General features: G+C 39.7%; 1 protein-coding gene across 1 annotated transcript; it reads left to right on the plus strand.

The window, feature by feature from the left end:
* Positions 1-16,078: 16,078 nt before the first annotated feature.
* Positions 16,079-19,524, plus strand: LOC105049645 (inositol diphosphatase DSP3). Its single transcript, XM_010929366.4, has 5 exons — positions 16,079-16,417; positions 16,554-16,647; positions 18,714-18,771; positions 18,902-18,945; positions 19,066-19,524. Exons 1-5 carry the CDS (start codon positions 16,206-16,208, stop codon positions 19,294-19,296), a joined length of 639 nt encoding a protein of 212 aa, XP_010927668.1. The 5' UTR covers positions 16,079-16,205; the 3' UTR covers positions 19,297-19,524.
* The last annotated feature ends 556 nt before the right edge of the window (positions 19,525-20,080 follow it).

Below are 20,080 nucleotides of genomic sequence, written 5' to 3' on the forward strand. Positions count from 1 at the left end.
TGTACTAGAGTCTCTCAACAAAAAGTTTCAAAACTCTTATAAAAGCTCTCTAAAACCTCTCTTGAAGCTTTTTTTTGCACATCCAAGACGTCACCAGCTCTCCAACGTAACTGACGGCTCGTCAATCGGAGTTTTATAGACTCCAAAAATTCTAAAATACTCTAGGAAACAGAGTTCCAATCAAGCCTAGAATCATCCGTGGCCGTTCGATCATGACCGGCTCGCATCAGAACCGTCCGATCATGCACATCAGGGCCATCGATCACCTAATCAAGTCCGAATTCATCTTCAGCCATCCGATTGTGATCGGTTATGATCTGAACCACCAGATCGTGCAAAAAAATCATCTGAATCGTGCGTGGACCGCATGTTCGGTCCACGCGACCTCCATGGACCGCCAGTGCCCTACGGTCCATGGTGGACCGCACAGGAGCACTGAGCCTGAGCGCCCGTGCATGCTGGGCTGGCCTGCATGCACACCCATGCTGGACCCACCCGTGTGCTGGGCTGTGTGCATCGTGCGTGCATCTCCGTCGGGCCCGGCTACACCACCGTTAGTCGCCGTCGGTCCACCGCCGCCTCGTGCGCCATGCCACCGCTTTGAACCTTCTTTCACATGTATTTTTTCTGTTTAAACTCTGTTTGGGCTGTTCTTAGGCTCATTGGACTCCGTTTGTTGTCCTGAACCTCGCTGTGGGCTCAATATGGATCGAATCTTGAGGCATATTTTTTAACAATCTCTATTTCGACTCGATATTCGACCTCCATCTGTCTTTAAGAGCCTATGATTCATCTCACCCCCACATCCTGGGGCATGCCTGCTGTCTCATGGATGGGCAATCATGAGAGTGGAGTCAGGTCGCTTGATCCCACCTTCGTCATGGGCTGTGTCCACTCTGATCAAAGACCTGCTCGGGGTATCATCCTATGGCAATAGAAATATCACCTTGCGACATCGTCTCTCGTCCTCCCAAATCTCCCATCTAGTGTCCGATTCATCTTCACCTGGAGCTCCACCTCGCTCTGGGCTCTTCCTGGCTCCTGTAGCTCTACCTCGCATTGGACTTTCCGTCAGACAGTAATGTCTTCATCAGCTACCATCATGTAATACCTTTAGGATTCCTTCATCAGCTACCGTCCTGTAGCCTTTCGAATCCAGTCTGCTTAATGAGATAAGATTCTGCCTGAAATCAGGTATATATCGGACCTCTCCCAATCTTCTCATTGCACCATTATGTGTCCTCCAGCTGACTATCCTAATGCCTTTGATCGCACAGCTCGATCCATCCAGTAGATAAACAGTGCCTTCACTATTCTCTAGGGAGTCAAACTGCTCCTCTCTGGAATATACATGATAGATGCATGCAGAATCTAAAATCCACTACTGGAAAGAAGTAGATACCTCATCAGATAACTTTAGGACATCATCCTCTGACTCGCTACTGGCCATCGCTGTAGTAGCTCTCGTTTGATCCTTGAATTGAGGGCAATCTCTTGCTAAATATCCCAACTTATCACACTAGTAACATCTAGTCTTGCTCAAGTCTCTCATCCTGGACTTGAATCACCCTCGTCGTGATCTCCTGTTGCTTTGTCTGCCCCCTCCTGCTCTTCCAAAAAACATCAAACCTGAGCTACCGCTACCTGAGTTTGAAGCTAGATTCTCTCTCCCGAGAGCTTCATTCTGGAGAATCACTGCGGTGACCTCATCCATTTTGATGGTGCTCTTCTCTACTAGAAGAGTAGTTACCAAGGATTCATACGAAGGGGGAAGCGATGCTAGCAAGACCAGCACCTTGATTTTCTTCTCAACTTTCTCACTAATGCTAAGGAGGTCGGTGAGGATCTTCTGAAAGTAGCTGAGACGCTCCTGCATGCTCTGTTCCTCAATCATCCGCAGCTGATAGAACTGTCTCCAGAGGAAGATGGTGTTGGTGAGAGACTTTACCATGTACAACTCCTCGAGCTTCGACCATAGCATCATCGAGGAAGTCTTGCTAAGCACATGGATCACCACCTCATCCGCTAGGTACAAGCAGATTGTACTCACTGTCTGCATCTGGAGTCGCCTCCAATCCTGCACCTCCATGGTGGTCGGCTTCTCCTCGCACAAGAGAGCATTGATCAACCCTTGTTGGATGAGCACGTCTTTCATCCTCACCTACCACAAAAAAAATTGCTCTTTCTATCAAATCTGTTGATCTCCACCTTGATTGTGCTTGTCTTCTCTATCTTCTATCTCGATCACCATCGCTGCAACCTACGCTCTGGTACCACCTTGCTTTGATACCAATTATTGTGCAGGATCCGGTACTATACGGTGTAGTAGAAAGAAAGAAAAAATAAAATAAAAAATATAATATAAATATATGGATCGACCTCAAGCCTACCTCCATGGGGCATGCAAGCTTCACTATGAGAGAATAAAATAAAACCAATACAAGAGAAAATCTCCACTCAATCTTGGTACAAGAGTCTCTCAATAAAAAATCTCAAAACCCTTACAAAAGCTCTCTTAAATATCTTTTGAAGCCTTTCTGCATCTCCAAGATGTCATCAGCTCTCCAACGCAATGGACGGCTCGTCAATTGGAGTTTTATAGACTCCAAAATCTCTAAAATACTGTTACACTAGGAAACAGCGTCCCAATCAAATCTAGAATCATTTGTGGCCGTCCGATTGTGATCGGCTCACACCAGAGCCGTCTGATCGCGTACATCAGGGCCACCAATCATCTGATCAAGCCCAGATTCATCTTCAGCTGTCCGATCATGATTGACTGCGATCTGGACCGTCGGATAGCATAAAAAATCACCTAAACCGCGCGTGGACCGTGTGTTCAGTCCACGCGCCCCCCATGGACCGCTAGTGCCCCGCAATCCACAGTGGACCGCGTAGGAGGGTTGGGCCAGCCCGTGTGCATGCATCTACGTCGGGCCTGGCCGCTGTCGGCCCGCCGTCGGTCTGCCACCGTCTCGTGCGCCGTGCCACTGCTCCAAACTTTCTTTCGCACATATTTTTTTCGTTTGGGCTGTTCTTGGGCTCGTTGGACTCCGTTCGTCGTCGTAGACCTCACTATTGGCTCAATGTGGATCGAATCTTGAGGTGTATTTCCTAACATATCAAAATCAGCCATTTTAGCGTTAAGAACAAGATTTTGGTAGATTCTCAATGTTGTCTCCTTATCTTAGAGAACAAACTTATTTTGATGTTCATTAGTTAAAATTAAACGATAAGACGGCTCATGCTTGGAATATTTATTTTTGTATAATATATGTAAATGTTCTTAGATGCAATGCCTTCGACCACACATATCATAACAATCTAGGATTTTACCTAAAAGGCTAATCAAAAGATATCATTGGGTTTCTTAACTCAGTATGAGTACCTAATATTTATCTAGCATATAGCTAATGTAGGACTAAACAAATACTTATATAGATCTTTACATGCTCTTCCATTTAAATCTTAGTATTCTCATCAAACTCCACGTCTATTTAAATTCAATCATAAATATCATGATTAACTCATGGTCAGCTTAAATAGACTCATATTGCAATATTTTCTAGTACACATAGATTATAGATTAAATCAGATATGATTTGCAATAATGCAGCACTTTACCTAAAAAATTATTGGAAATATATTATTTAAATTTTTTAATTCTGTATAAATATCTAAATCATATCCAATGCATAGTCCACGTCGGTTAAATACATATCTACATGGTCCTCCCAAATATAATCCTTATTTTTCAGTAAACTTGATTGTCCACGGTACCAACAGACTGAAGGGCTCTTGGCAAGGGTATTAGAGAAACACCCGCTAGGCCATCTTAAACATTTGAGAGGAGACAAGTACTACAAAGCCAGGTTGGTGAACCGTGATCCCATGTAAGACAAGGCGGAGCAGCCAACTCATCCGTACGCCATTGCAATGTGCAGAGTACCTGTACAGAATTCAGATACGCCACCCCTGTACCAGTCGTAGAATTTGGCCCCCCCGTGACTTGATTTTATTCCTCTTTTCATCGAAATAATAAATAAAAATAAATAAATTATAATAAAAATATTATTATATTTATTCATATGGATGGATGTCTGATCAGGACACCACCTCCCAAGATCTTTTCACTACCATGCGATACAGTAGGAAGAAAGAAAAAATAAAACAAAACAATCAAAATACGTGGATCAGTCACAAAAGGACTCGCCTCCATGGGACATGCAAACTTCACTATGAAAAAGAAAATTTTACAAGAGGAGACCTCACTCTCGATCCTTGTACACCCAATTTTCTCTCTCTAGAAGTTCTCCTCTCAAAAGCTCTCTCTCTCTTAGAAGATCCTCTGAACCCTTGAAGTGACTGACGTCCGTTGTCTAGGAGTCCTGCTCCTTCTCTCATAGCAGCCTCACGCCTCCCTTTCTCCTCTGGATCCATACGGCGCATCTTCAGCAGAAAATCGGATCACACACAATTTCTCTGTTGCCTCACAGGCCCTTTTAAAGGATTTAATCCTGATTAGAGATGGATTAGGAGTCCTAAACAAAGCCAAATAACCTCCTGGACCGTCGGATCAAGACCGGGACATCTCTGGGCCTCCGATCGCGCTCCGGTCCACGGAATAGTATAGAGGACTGTGAAAAACGTGTGGAAAAAACCCACGGGTCTACAGGTCCTTCCGTGGACCACCCGATCCACGGTGGATCGGGGTAAAGGGCCCAGGCAGAATGCCTGGGCCTGGGCCGGCCCGCGCACGCAGGCTTGGGCCACGCCCGCATACGGGCCCATGCACGGCTGGCCCGCGCGCCCGCCTGGGCCACCCACCCGCCCGGGCCACGCGCCTGGGCAGCGCGCCCAGCTGGGCCGCCCGCCGGCCTGGGTCGCGCGTGCCGCACGTTGGCTCCGCTTGGGCCGCGCGCCACCTCCTGCGGCTGTGCCGCCACCACTCCGCCGGCCGCCGGTGGTCCTCCGCCGCCTCGGGTTTCGTACCGATTTCAAAAGTTCGTATCTTCTCCGTCCGAGCTCTGTTTCGGATGATCTTGATCTCGTTGGACTCTATTTTTTGCCGCGAACCTCGCTGTGGGCTCAATATAGGCTAAATCTCGAGGTGTTAAATTCTAACAATCTAAATTTAAATAATTATTTATATATGATACTTCAAGAAATCATGATTAATTATTTACTGCTGATATAAGAGATCATATTTAGATAGTTTACTGCTGGAATTAACTGTCCAAGAGAAATTATTTAAACTAAGAAGAGTTACTCATATAGGGAATCATCGGTAAACATGCACACAAAAAAAAAGGTTTACCAATAATGAGGAATCACTCAAAAGATGATAAATATTGCTAGAAAAAACTATCTTTCTGCATAATAAGAATGGAAAGAAGGTTTCGTTTTAGTTCTCCTCTGATTCTATGGTCATTCATAGATATTTGTTGTCACTATTGACTTTAATATTTTTTTTTAAAAAAAGTTTCTTTGATGTATTTTTTTTTTTTTTTTCCTTTCTCTTTAGAGTGTATGTCTAATCTGCCTTAGAATTTTTTAGATGTCTCACTTATTTTTTTGGGTGTTTGTCAATTATTTTATAAATTTCTGTATTCTTGTGTCAAACAACCCCTATAATAATTCCCTTCATTGGTATGTAATTCATCATTATTGTATGCATGAAAATCATTATTATGAAGATGATTATTATCATGAAGAAGTATTACAGGAAGCTCAAGAGAGCTTAAAGAGGAAATGTGGGATTTTGAAGCATGGAATAAATACAAAAGCCAACAAGAGGAAAGCAACACCAACTTGCGCAGTTGGAGGTGGCTCTTTGCCTCCTACATAAAATTAAAAGAAGAAGAAGAAGAAGAAGAAGAAGAAGAAGAAAAGAAAAAAAGAAAAAAAGAAAAAAAAAAAAGAAAGCATTTGCAGTTGGTAAAATCTTTAAGGATTCATACCAATGATCTAAGCTCATGTCCCCCTCACACTTGAATTTTTGTGCGATTGCTGAAAATCACGAGTTCACATCTTCTCCATATGAATTATTTATTTAATTAATTTGATTATTATGTTGACTCATTTTAATCATCTTTTTGGCTCATTTATTTATACAACTATGCATTTGTGATATTGCAGGTCTCACAGCAAATACCAAGCTCCAATTATTGATGTATAAAAAAGAATCGGTTTACTATCTTTGTCATTGATCATATCACATTCTATATGGACTGATCGAAAAATTAAATGTGTTCTAGGACCAAAATGCATGGTTAGAAGGCATTGTTGGTACATCGATGCACCCTTCTATAGCTTTGATCGAGCCATCAATCACTTGGTCCTAACTCGTTCTAATTGAGGTATACCGTATTCAACTGCAACCTGAAATAAAATTACTTATCAAACCTTAGGTTGATCAAACCAAAACAAGTGCTTATAGAGAGTTTGGACTCTACCCAAACTCCACTTTAATAGGACAAATTGTTTTTGTTGCCAATCAGACTCGAATTAGTTGTGTGGCTTAGAGATTGAGAGACATGGCTAGAAGGCAAGGTTGGTGAACGCAGTCCCCTAAGGCTGAAGAAATGGTCTCTCATTCACTTAGGCTGCTCCCCACTTGGTTCTAGGGTGTGCAAATTTGATCGAGGAATGGCACAAGATTCAGATGGCCTTGCAAGAGGGCTGGTCCTATATTAATATAAGATTTGTTCTCTCATTACAGTTGGGTACATACAAGCTATCCTATCTAATTACTTTTATTAATATTTTTCCTTAGTGAGACAAAAATTTTATAATTTTTAATTTTAAATTTTATTTTAAAAAATTATTTGCTGTGTTTTGACAAGTTGTCAAAACATAAACTCGAACAACTAAACTTTCATTATATATGGACGATATATATTGTATGATATCTTTTAGCTCTTTCAGGCTAGCCTTGGTTCAGACGAAGGGATTTAGTAACTCATTTCAGCTTTATAAGTTTGGTCCTAAGAAAGTCCCAGCTTGAATATTTCAGTCCAATCTTAACCTAAGTGTAGCCTAGCCTGATGAACCTCAGGGTAAGTCAGCTCCAAAACTAGCCCTGTGCTTCATAAGAACCCATTAAGCACTAGTTCTGGACAACTTAGTGGCATCTCTTTAAATTCTTAAAAGATGTTCCAAAATTTCCAAGGGTTTACGAGAACATTCAAGAAGATTTTTTCTTTCATAGATAATACAATAAGAATGCATTATGAAAATATATATCTAATGGAACCAACATATTTCTTTGGAAATTTTACAATATTTCATGATCTTAATATGAAAACTTCTTCCTCTTTTTTAAAAATAACAGTGAGATTGCTAGCTTCAGGGATTGAACCCATTATTCACTAGTTCTGGATAACTTAGTAGCATCTTTTTTCAAATTCGTAATAAATGTTCCAATATTTCCAAGGTTTTGCAAGAACATTCAAGAACATAATTTCTTTTTCTTTCATCGATAATACAATAAGAAGACATTGTGAAAATATGTATGTAATGAAACCAACATATTTCTTTGAACATTTTATGATATTTCGTGATATTAAGATGAAAACATTTGCTTCTTCTTCTTTTAAAAATAATAGTGAGATTGCTAGCCCATTAAGGACTGCCTCTGGATAATTAATCCGATATTGCATTAGGGCATGAATCTGATTTTTATGAACCCAACCCAATCCTACCAGGACTCTATCTTGTCATTAAAACGTTAGAAGGAAGAAAGTCTATATATGAGACATAGGAAGATGAGAATGATGCTTGACAGAGATTGCTGTATCTCTTTGTCAACTTAAAAGAAATTAGTTGAAATTTTTAGTTGATTTAAAGAAATTAGCACTCTATGGGTGTCTTACTATAAACCTTAGAATAACTCCTGATCTAAGGCTTAAGTAAGATGTCTTACTTGAATAATAAGAGAAGATTTATTTGAATTACTCTATAATCAACGGAAGGTTATTGTTTCTGCATTTAGCCTTTGTTTTTGGCACCTTAAATAAAATTGTTTGAGTTAGTGATTCTCCGAGTGAAACCTGTTATGCTAGCAAGAATGCATGTATGGTATTGTTACTTATTTGCATACATCAGTTGCAGTCTTTATGATAAGGTATGTAGGTGCTTAATTTGTAACAGTCAATTGCTGATATTCTCCACTTTTGTATATTGAATCAACTCATTCTTATTTACTTATTTCTGAGAACCTGATGGTTAGATTTGTTTCTTGAAGTTTTGCTATGATACTGTCATGCTTGACGCTTCTGATGCTAAATTTCTCATCATTGCTCAATATAAATCTTGCAGGAGATTATCAGAAGATGTGCCTGCACTAGGGATGACCCATCAAGGTCCAATCAAGGGGATTTAGCCCTCAAGGCCTTGAAGCTGTCAAAACTATTCAAGGATCTTTACCATGGTAACAATTTACCAGACAGAAGAATGTCATAATCTCTGCAAATAATGTAAGATCATGGTCTTTTATTGGATTCTGATGCATCATTGTCTTTTGCATAGGTTGAGGGAAAAGAAAATGTCATGGTGGATGTCTTTGAGGACATTCCAGCTACTCTGGTATTTCATCTTAGTAATCTCTCTTCCCAAAATCCATCGCATTACTGGTTTGATCTCTCATCTTATCCCTCAGGTTACATGAGTTCTAACTTTATCTCTCTCTTTTCCCACTACTCTGGTGTTTATGAGTTCCTTTTTTCCTTCATCTCTATCTTCATAGTATCTCTTGACAACCCCTGTAAATTCTTCCTTCTGATGTAAATAAACTCTTTTATCAATAATTAGCAGGTGGCATCACTGCCTCTGTTACATCAAAAAAGCATGGCTTCATGAGAATTTACTTAAGTCAAGTAATCCTTGTGTCGCTGAATCATGATATCATGATTTAATCAGCCATTCAATTGGACATTGTGTTTGGCATGCTTCATACGGCTTCGACGAACAAACTAACGTCAATATTGTAAGCCAATTTTGTCAATTTTGATAGCTGAACATAACTTTGGTCAGAATAAGTTCTACTTATGTTCGCATTAGCAGTTGCATAACATATTTGGATAACTTGATCAACTAAGTACAGAGTAGCCAAATTTGAAGGATTGCATGAGTCTTCTCAAATCCCACAATCATACAATCATTTAGCATTTGTTGCTTGACGTTTTGTGACTGCTAGGTTATGATCGAAACATCCTCTAGGCATGACCAGGTTGGTTCAATTTGATCAAATTCCCTACCTTAGTATGGTCCCCAAGATGTCCTCCTTGTATTTGAATTGATGCTTGTCGCATAATATGGAAGCATGGTCATTAATTTAGATGAGCCTGCACATTTGTAATTCGAGCTGTTGCTTCGGTGTTGCTCACTTCAATGTAGCATATATGCCGCATTTGTGACACAGCAAAGCTCCGTGAGTTGATTTGTCATAGCTAATTTGACTAGAAGCAATCATATGATCATACTATTTCCCAAATCTTGCAACAGATGTGTATGCAGCTTCGTACAAATCGATCGGAGGATGGATGTGTAGATCCTTTCTGATGTGTCCAGTTGAATAACTATCTTATGTAGGTAAGAACAAAGATTGGAGCACAAGAAAAGAAAAAGAAAAAATCTTCGAAATCTGATTGATAAGAAAATCGCCACAATCAGATCACAAAGGGGTAGAACGCCACACTCAAGAAAAGAAGAAAGTGAGTGATAAGTTCTAAGTTTATAACTCGCCACTAATACACAGGGATTAGATAAGAGAATTCAGCAACACTCATTTTCATTCATTGAAATCTGAATTGAATACATAGGTCGCCTCTTTTATATAGATAAGAGAGAGAACATAAGACAAATTCAGTAAATGGAAAGAAATAATAGAATTTGACTATCATAGAAATGATGGTGGCTATATCTTGTTACAAAAGAAATGATAGTGGCCGTATCTTGCTATTATGGAAATGATGGTGGCTGGAGATCATGGTGGATTAGGAAGAACAAAACAACTTTGGCTGCATCTTGCTACTATGGAAATAATGGTGGTCGGAGATCATGGTAAATTAGGAAGAATAAAACAACTTTGGTTACATCTTGCTACTATGGAAATGATGGTGGCGGAGATCATGGTGAATTAGGAAGAACAAAACAAGCTTCTAAACTCGGCCCTTTCCCAAGCAATAATTTTTTTCAAATTTCTGCCAAATCTGATTCGCACCACATCATGCTTCTACACACGTGAGTAAAATCATCAATTTGGCTCTTGGATCTGTATATGGCATGTGATCATCTCTTTCTTCATGATGGTGTACATCACTTTCACTGGCAGTTTTCATTGGTGAAGAAGAATTCGATAAGGTATTTCCCAGATTATGCATAATTGCAGCTTGTTTGAGAATCAAGATGCCTACTCAATGCACTGTATACTTGTTTCTTGAGGATGCTAACCAGTGTAGTTGGTGAAGTAATTGGAGATTGATATCAAAGACCTGATTTTGAATCCTGCCCACATAGATGCTGGCTGAGTTTCCTGCTATCTTAGTTCTTTGAAAATAAAGGAAAAAGGGGGGGAAAATAGTTTGATTTGATCACTCGACTGCATACCTTGTTTGTATTTGGTAAACTGGATGGTTTGCAACTTATTTCATCTCACAACCATATGAACAATCAATAGTACCCACACAGATTAATGAGGGGCATAATTGCCCGCTTCTTCATCGGTTTGCACTCCACAATTTTGCAATCCAGAATGCAAGGGCATGGATTGTAGAGTAAGCGTGAGAAGCTAGCTCTAGCAGATCCAATGAAATATTTTGAATATCAAGCAAAAAATAGATATCTGTCCTAGAGGTGCCAGGATACAACAATATACTCCTTAATAGTTGATGTAGAAGGTTTGCCCATGTCACGGATCAAACCCTAAAAGCTGAACCTGTTGAGAAGAGGACCAATAAAAGATAATAAACCATGTGGCATCCTTTTATTAGTCAACATGGGACTATATAATCTCTCCAACTCAATCTTATAATTAACTCCTTGTCATGATTGGCTCCTAATCAAAGGAAGAGAACCCCCTGTGGCTGGTTATTCAATTTTGGTATCTTCTAATGAGGGGTTCACATGACTAATAGAAGTTGTGATGTACAGCGAGCCTAGTTTTAATACCAATTATCATGGATTATAATCTAAAAGTTTAAACTTACGGCAACACCCCTTAAATTTGATTTATTTATATTTAGACCTCAAAAGGAAAAAAATTCAGACGGATTTGAGATTTTATAACTATTGCAAAAAGCCCCAATCGTCTATTCTCTTTTAATAGGATCAACAAAAAAGAAACCAAAATATCCTCAAGGGGTGTTTGGTTCGTAACCGAAATCAGATTGAGAATGGAAATCAGAATGACTTGGAACCAGAATCGAAATGACCAAATCCTCCAAAGCATTTGATTCGTTATCGGAATCGAAATTGAAATGAAAATTTGAATCCATAGTGGAGAATATTGATTGAGTTCTATATAAATTGAGCTATTTTCATTCTATTTTGAAATCGAAATCGGAATTGGATTTCTCCCAACCAAATGGTTGGAATGAGAGTCATCCATTTCGTTTTCGATTCCAAACCCCCACTCCCCCCAGCCAAATACCTCCTCAATTCTTTATAACTATATGGGGGTTTGCTTTTTGGGAGAAAAGCCATCAGGATCCTTTCTAATTCTATTAGAAGGTATTTGCTAGAGACGAAATAGGTCCAGTAAACATATTTAAACCAAGATCAAAATCAGATAACTTTGGGTAGCTTCTTAGTATAGAAGGAAGGGAACCTATTAATGAGTTATTACTAATCTTGATGGATATAAGAGACATGCATAGAGGAATATCATTCGTAAGGCTTCCTGAGAGTGCATTTGAACTCAAATCAACAATCACCAACGAATGTCCCCAGCTTTGCATCACTGACAGATCATCAGATAGCATATTTTTACTCAAATCCACCGAGATGTAGCTCCCTAGACTGAGGGCGATGGACTTGATAGTGCATTTAAAGATAGATTTACAATTTTCATGGTCGTCGAATTAATGGAACAACACAACCTGCACATAGATGGAAAAAAAATGTTGAATAATGTACTGTTGGGATAACAGCCACATGTTTGGCTAAGAATGAATCATAAAAATATTTTTGTGTCCGAAGTTGAAACATCTTCTGATAAATCTAAACTTCAATGGAGAAAGTTCATATCGTCAAATGTAATACTGCAGGAACATCGATTTTTTCCGATGCATAAAATAGTAATTTTTGATGCTTTTAAGCGTTGCAAAATAATTTATCGCTCTTTCAAAAGCATCGGTAAATGCAAAATAAAATAATTTTTTTATACTTACCTTTCACATTGGGATACAGAGATTGACGATCGAGAGGGAGAGGATATGAAGGATGAAGGGGGAGAGTTGAATTTTAATAACACATAATGATTTTTATCGATTTTTTATGCATCATAATTTATTAATATTTTAAAGCATCATAATATACTAATATTTTTAAAAAACATCGGCAAACACATGTGCTGTTTAAAAATTATAATGCTTCTCTTAATATCGATAATATTAGATCGGATTATTATTTTTTTTTCTCCTGTAGTTAATCATAATATTTTTATCAAAAAAAAAAAAAATAACCATAATAACCAAAGATCGCACGCAATTTCTTTTTCCTCTTACCAATCCAAATATGACCCCACAAGTCTAAAATACAATCGCAGACTTTATGAGCTACAAAACTAAATCATGTTTAATCGAATACAAAATGCGACGTATTTACTTGTAAATCTATTTCCACTGAGATCAAGCTCTGTAAATGACATTGTACTCCTAAAGAGCTCTTTTGGAATTAATCTAGAAAGCTGATTCTTCCCCGCCCACAAAGTTTTCAAATTGTGCAAGGAATCAAATGAGGGAAGCTCCCCAGAGAGCTGACTGTTACCCACGTCTAAAACCTCCAAGTTCGTAAACAACCGCAATGAATCACTGGAAAAAAGAAAGCTTCCAGAGAGTTTATTAGAGCTCAAATTGGCATATTTAACAGTGTTCGCCAAGCTAGAGAGATTCCTCGATTCCATGGAAGCCCTCCATAGGATTCATTGCCACTCAAATCCAAGTACTCCACATTCGTCATCTTAGAAAGAACCGAGCCAATGTGACCCCTCAGGCCATTGGATTTGAAGTCCAGCTCTTTGAGCCCCAGGAGATTCTGAAACCCAGTAGGGAAATCCCCAAAAAAGTCATGTCAAGAGAAGTTTAGATATACCAGGTTCCGGAGCTCGGCGATTCGGCCAGGGTTTGGGCCGTAGAACAAGTTGCTGGAAAGGTCCAGCGGTGGAGGGAGTCGAGGGCATGGACGAGGTGGCTGGTGCGGAAGTTTCTGGAGAGGGATAGTTCATAGAGCGAGCGCATGCTGGCGAGGGTGGCGAACTTGATCTCCCTCCGGAAGCCAAGGCCGTGAGGAAGACGGTGACAATGGCAGCACCGGAGGCGTCGCAGGAAACACCATTCCAGGAGGAGGGGCAGGCGTGTTGGATTTCGGCGACTGAGGTGGAGTCCAGGAGGAGAGAACGAGGCCAGAAGGGTTGGACAGAATGCCCTTCTGGAACTCGAGGAAGCAGTTGACGTCGTGAGAGACGGAAGAAGGGAAATGGCTGAGGGCCGATGGGAGTAAGAGGAAATAGAAAGGGAGGAGGGAAGGAGATCCATCTATCCTCTCTCTCTTCTCTTTTTAGTCTTTGCTTTCGGTGCATTACCGGATAATATTAAAAGATAATCTGTATTATCTTCAAAATAAATTATTATTATTAAATTATTAATAATATTATTATTGTGTTGAAAATATTAATAAGATTGTTAAAAATTTTGATTGACATATTTGGTATGACAAGCTGGTAATATAAACTGAAATTTTTAAAATATTTTTAAATTAAATTTATTAAAAATTTATATACTATGACTTGTACTCAATATCATTCTAGCATTGTGGCTACTGGACAGCAAATGCCTGCCCGCCCCAGTAGCCCACATGGCTAATGGGTCACAGCACATGCACAAAATTCTTAATTTTTTAAAATAAAAAAATAAAAATATGTTATATATTATAATATCCTCGTCATCATCTCTCTCCACGTTCTCCTTGTGCAATTCCCAATCCAAAGCATCGTGCCACACCAGACCTCTTCGGCTTCAAAAGAGCTCGAGCCCGGATGGCCGGTACCTCTCCCGATAGTCATCACTCACCCTCCTTGCTGTCCCCAATGCCAACCTCCTTCACTTCGGCAACCTCGGCCACTCCACTGCCGACATCGCCGATGTCCTTCGCTACCATGTTCTCCTCAAGTATCTCTTCTGGGCGGAACTCCACCACATCTCCGCCGCCGACAAGCTCATTACCACCGCTATAAGACCACCGGCCATGCCTTCAACAACCTGGGGGCCGTCGACAACCAATAGCATCACCTGCGGCCTCACAGATTTTACTGACAGAGGAGCTCATTGCGGGATTCACCGGGGTGACACTCTCATCTGTCACCTATGAGAGCTGTCGAGGCATCCCCGGGCTCGCACTTGGCACTGCCTCATCCAGCTCTGCTGCCCGATGGCTCATGGAGATAACTCATCCCAAAAAGATTACCGCCTACGGCGACACAAAAAAAAAAAGAAAAAAATACGACTTACCGACCGAAGAGTGGTCACTGGCGATAAGTTGAGAGGTGGCAACTTGGCCGGAGATGATGTGAGATGTAGAGATTGGATGGCTAGGGTTTGTGATGTAAGGGGTTGAGGAGAGAAGGGAGCGGTTTCACGTGAAGGAAAAGAGAGTTTGGATTTTGTTTGATTTTTTTTACGAAGATAATTTCATCCAAAAATTTTATTATAAGATTATTAAAAATATGATAATCTGGATAGCTATCACTTCCTTTAGTAATTCAGATTGTCTTATTGGAGGCAATCTGAATTATCAATCCAAAAAGCATACCAAATATAATAATCCACATTACATATTAAATTACCAGCAATCTGGATAGATTATCAGCTACCAAAAATAATCTTAGGGTATTTATGGTATTTCACAAGATTTAACCTCTCAGATGACTCACATTATGACGTAGTCTAATCGTGACAAGTGGTTAGAGCTCTTTACAATGTCTATAAAATTTTAGAATCTATTCAAATTTTTTTTTTTTTAGGAGTCTAAATACAAACTGGTCAAATTTTAAGAGATGTCATTGTGATTTTTTCAAAAATTGAGCTAGACTAATAAGCCCATATAGCGCCATTTTTATCAGACAATATGGGATTGTGACACCTCACTGGCCTTCGAATGCTAGTGGGACTCTAAAGAGAGAGCGACAGTTTTAGATATCCAGAAAAGAGGTCAAGAAAAAACACCATGAATTGACTAAACATGAGAATCTAGCTTGAGGAGGATGTCTCCGTCAAAGTTCTCATGGCTTTTCGGTGTCTAAATATAATATCCATTTGGAAGGTTCTTGGTCGGTTCATCCGACAATCTTGATAGTGGCATTGAGTCACAGACAATAATACGTATCTAAAATATTTTTTTTTTGCAGACCAGGATTCAAAGGTCGTTGCAGACCACACCCTTTTGTTGAATTACTTGAGAGATGAGGGCATGATTCATGGGAAGAGCTGGATTTTGTTGCACTGTAACATGTGGATCCCTCAAGCATCGGAATCTTATTCAATTTGAGATCAAAACTAGAGGTTCAACTTTTCAATCATGATCGTCCATACATCATGCAAGATCATGAGTGCATGGATCTCATAATGTCCATATAGCATGGTGTCTCATGTCCCATTTGAAGTCCATGACCATGCCATAGTCTGCGGTATAGAAGTTGTTGCGGTTCGGACTCAGAAGCCACCCTCAACCAAGAAAACCGCAGGAATCCAACGGAACCTGGCCCGTCCCAAAATCCCGTCGGATCCCCCGCCCGATAGCCTGAATCCGTTACCACCGCCTTTCAAAGCCACGCCTCTCGTCTTTGTTCAAGCCGCCTTCTCCTCACGCCGGAAATAGCGCCGAAGGCCGCACCGTAGAAAGCCGTTTTCTTCGTCCACGAAGTCGGCCAAGAGAGAGAACGAGATCGAGTAGATTTAAAAGCCTTGGATTGGATCGAGTAAACCGAGAAAATGATCCTGGAATCGCCGGAGGAGGGAGGGAAATCAATGACCGGAAGTACCCTAACGAGGAGTTCGGGAGGCATTGGAGCAGGAGGAGGAGACGGTGAGCTCCTTTTCCCGCCTACGAATTTTGCGATGGTGGACCGGGGGATCTACAGGTCGGGATTCCCCAATCAGGAGAATCTTGGATTCTTGGATTCCTTGAACCTGCGATCCATCGTGTGAGCATTCCTTTCCTTTTGTCTCTTTCCTGTTTTTGATTCATTCTTGGGTGGTACGAGGTGGGGATTGGGGTTTGGGTGTGGGATTTTGGGGAAAGATGGGATTTTGATTGGTGGGGTGTGGAATTTTGGGCAGGTACCTGTGCCCGGAGCCGTATCCGGAGGTTAATGCGGAGTTTGTAGAATCGCGGGCGATTCAGCTTTTCCAGTTCAGTATAGAAGGGAGCAAGGTAATCTCTTTTCCCTGGTCCATTCTTAGATTTTCTCTTCTTTTCAATTAATCTTCGTGTGCATGCAATGAGAAAATTTTCCTTTCATGTGAATGGAGATGATTATGTCAAGTTCCTGTAGGACACTTTTGTTAATTTTGATATTTTTCTATCCATTTTATTTTTTTTTTTTCTATCAACAACTTAGAAGATGAGTGACAACTTTCCAGTTAAAAGATGGAATACGTCATGGAGATTTCTTTAACAAGAGATAGCATGAGGTTGTGAAGGGAGATTATTAGGAAAAGACATGGATTCTTTTGCTGTTTGATACATATGAATTGATTCCCTTGTCTCAAACAAACCGACAATTAGAAAGCATCATCCATAAAATGCCATTTGTTTTCGCAACACTAAGATTGCTTAGCAGCATGTTTTGTCTAATGATATTTATTAAGAGATGCCTTTATAGGTTAATATCATTTCTGGTCATAGGCCAACATGCAGATGAGAGGCAGACGAGTTTTGAGCATGTGGTAATAAAGAGTGTAACAACTGAGGATCTCATCTAAAATAGCTAGCTAGAAGATATTATTTGGGTTATTTAGTCCTGTATCAATATCCAAAATCTATCTAATACATAGTCGATGTGGACTAAATATGTGCCTGCATGGATTCTCACATACTCTTCTCATTTAAGCCTATCATCCTTGTTTAGCCAAAAGTAAAATCTATTCAAATCTAATCACAAGCACCATGATCAACTCGTGGTCAATCCTAATGGACTCATGCTATAGCGTCTCTTAGTCCACATGCGCCATAGGTTGTTTCCACTCTGATACCATTTATAATATGCACGACCTCACTCAAAATGACTAGCAAAAAGTTATTATTTAGATCTTTTGGTCCTGTGTTAATACCCAAGATCTACTCAATACATAATGATGTAGGACTAAATACACGTCTGCACAGATCATCACAAAGAGAGCCTGGGGAAAGAGGAGTTTGATTCTTTTTGTTGCAGAAGAAGTGATGTAGCTAGCATGATAGTTTTGGCATCTTCGGTTAGCTTACAAAGAATCAATAATTGGGGGGTGGGGGAGAGAGAGAGAGAGAGAGAGAGAGATTATAGGGTGGTTGGAATTGGGTTGTATGGCATTTGGAATTGATGAGGCTATTCTGATGTCTAAAAGGTTGGTAGGTTCATGGAACTATGATGTGAGCCATGGTTCAGATGTGCCTTGTGACAATTGGGAGGTGGAGGCTTGAGAAGGCCATAGGGTGGTATACATTGAGTGTACCACTAGTTGTTTGGTTAAAGGCCTTCAAAGGGAAATAGGAGAGTGAGCATTCAGTATAACAGGTGTGTGGGTTTGCTGGCGTATATAGGATTGGGGTTAAATGTATACGCTAGATGTGGCGCACAATATAACAATCAGGATGCTAGAGAGAGGTAAAATGGTGCTTGTAGTAGTTTTGAGAGATGGAAACAAAATGAAGATTGGAAATTGCGGGAGAAACAAGGTTATAAAGAGGCATGAAGATGGGTAGAAGATGTACTAGATAGAGTTTTTGAATACAGGACACAAGACATGGGATTTGGTGCAATGTGCTGCTCATTGAGAGCTTCTTTGGAACTAAAGACCACAACCTTCCTGATTGAAGGTCGTCAATCAAGGATCTGATGTCACAAAACTTTTATGCATGATGATAATTATGAATGAGATCTTTAGTATTGTATGACAGCACAAGCCCAGTTATATACTTGAACACTGGATCTTATTAAGCTCCTACAATGACATATACGTCCTGTTTAATGCCAGTAAGTTTCTGTTATTTGGTGAATATTTTTTTTATAATACTTGAGTTTGTTTATTCGTATTTCATGGCAATATAATACTTTCATACGTGATTTACATGAAGCATGCATGGGTATACATAGTACAATGAAGAACCAAATTTCTCAATGGTATCTCATCTTATTAATATTATATCTTCTTTGTAAGTACAATGTTGTACTGTGTTTGCCTTCAATACCATTCTTTTATGACTCTTGTTATGAAACTTTAAAATGTCCGCATCTGCAGGAGCCTTTTGTAAGCATTCCTAAGGATACCATCATGGAAGCTCTCAGAGTCTTACTTGGTACTTAATTAAGGAGCATTTTTTAATTCAAGTTTCTCATTGATTCTCTCCCAATCTTTTATAGGTTGATTTTTTGGTTACTGAGTAGCCCATTTGCTAACTCCCTTTTTACCTCTTGTTGGTGCCTCAGATATTAGGAATCATCCAGTTCTGATTCACTGTAAACGAGGAAAGGTATGAAATTTTTGTCAATCTAACTTGTTATATTAAATAGTTGAATGTTATTTGTTTAACTATATGTCTTCTTTGTTCTGAAAATACTCACATGTGTTTCATTCACGTACATCAAAACAGCACCGGACAGGTTGCCTCGTGGGCTGTTTCAGAAAATTACAGAACTGGTGCTTGCCCTCTGTGTTTGAGGAATATATGCGATTTGCTGCTGCAAAAGCTCGGGTGTCAGATCTCAGGTTCATCGAGATGTTTGATGTCTCATGCATGATGCAATGCATGCTTGGCATCATTTATCGTTACCATGGTTGTGGTTCCCAATCCAGGTGCCTTAGTTACCAAGACACATCATAGTATACAGCAATCTGGGCTTGGCAATCATATATCATTCCCATGGATGTGGTTCCCAAGCAGGTCACCATGGTTACCTAGATAATTATGGGACAGAGACATCTATCAAGGCTGATGTCCAGAATTCTTTTCATAAATCTTGTTCAATTGCTTCCCAGATTTTGTTTTGGTAGTGAGTAGCAAGTATTCAGATTGCACTGCCATGTCTGTTCTGTTTTTGATGCTGCATGCAGATACATCAGGAGTTTTTTTTTTTTTTTTTGTAAATATTACATAAATTGATTCATTTCGACTTGGTAAGATATTATTTGTATGCTCAAATAATATTTTGTTCCCTTTCAAAGCAAAAATGTGAAAAGCAATTCTTTCACTTTTTTGTGTTTGAGAAAAATGTTATGTTGTTTGTGTAGCCTTCATTCTTTGAAAAGGCTATATTATATCCTACACTGCACGCACCAGTGTGATTGTACATGACACCAATCAGATAGTCTCCTTCCTGCAGATCAATAATCATTTTTATGGTTGGATGATCAATGGGGCTCCCAAGAAGGAGATAAGCGATTGGCATAATGCGTAGCCATGTAGTGCACAGGTGTAGGATATAATTTCTTGTTAAAAATATAGAGTTCGTTAGGATATATATATATATATATATATGATTTACTTTGTTGTCCTCTGTGGATGTCTTTGATTGATCCCAGCAACTTATGGTGGCTTGTTTTTGATATCCCAGCTGTCCATAGCCTTGTTGTTTCTTAGGTATACACCTTTCTAGGTCGAGCCTTTA

This window comes from Elaeis guineensis, chromosome 8 (genome assembly GCF_000442705.2).
Source record: "Elaeis guineensis isolate ETL-2024a chromosome 8, EG11, whole genome shotgun sequence".
Lineage (NCBI taxonomy): Eukaryota > Viridiplantae > Streptophyta > Magnoliopsida > Arecales > Arecaceae > Elaeis > Elaeis guineensis.

Excerpts from the sequence above, each read along its gene's own strand:
- LOC105049645 (XM_010929366.4), top strand. The coding sequence starts at position 16,206 with ATGATCCTGGAATCGCCGGAGGAGGGAGGGAAATCAATGACCGGAAGT. Across the intron at positions 18,772-18,901 it reads AGCTCTCAGAGTCTTACTTG|ATATTAGGAATCATCCAGTT; the intron begins GTACTTAATTAA and ends TTGGTGCCTCAG. Across the intron at positions 18,946-19,065 it reads TTCACTGTAAACGAGGAAAG|CACCGGACAGGTTGCCTCGT; the intron begins GTATGAAATTTT and ends ACATCAAAACAG.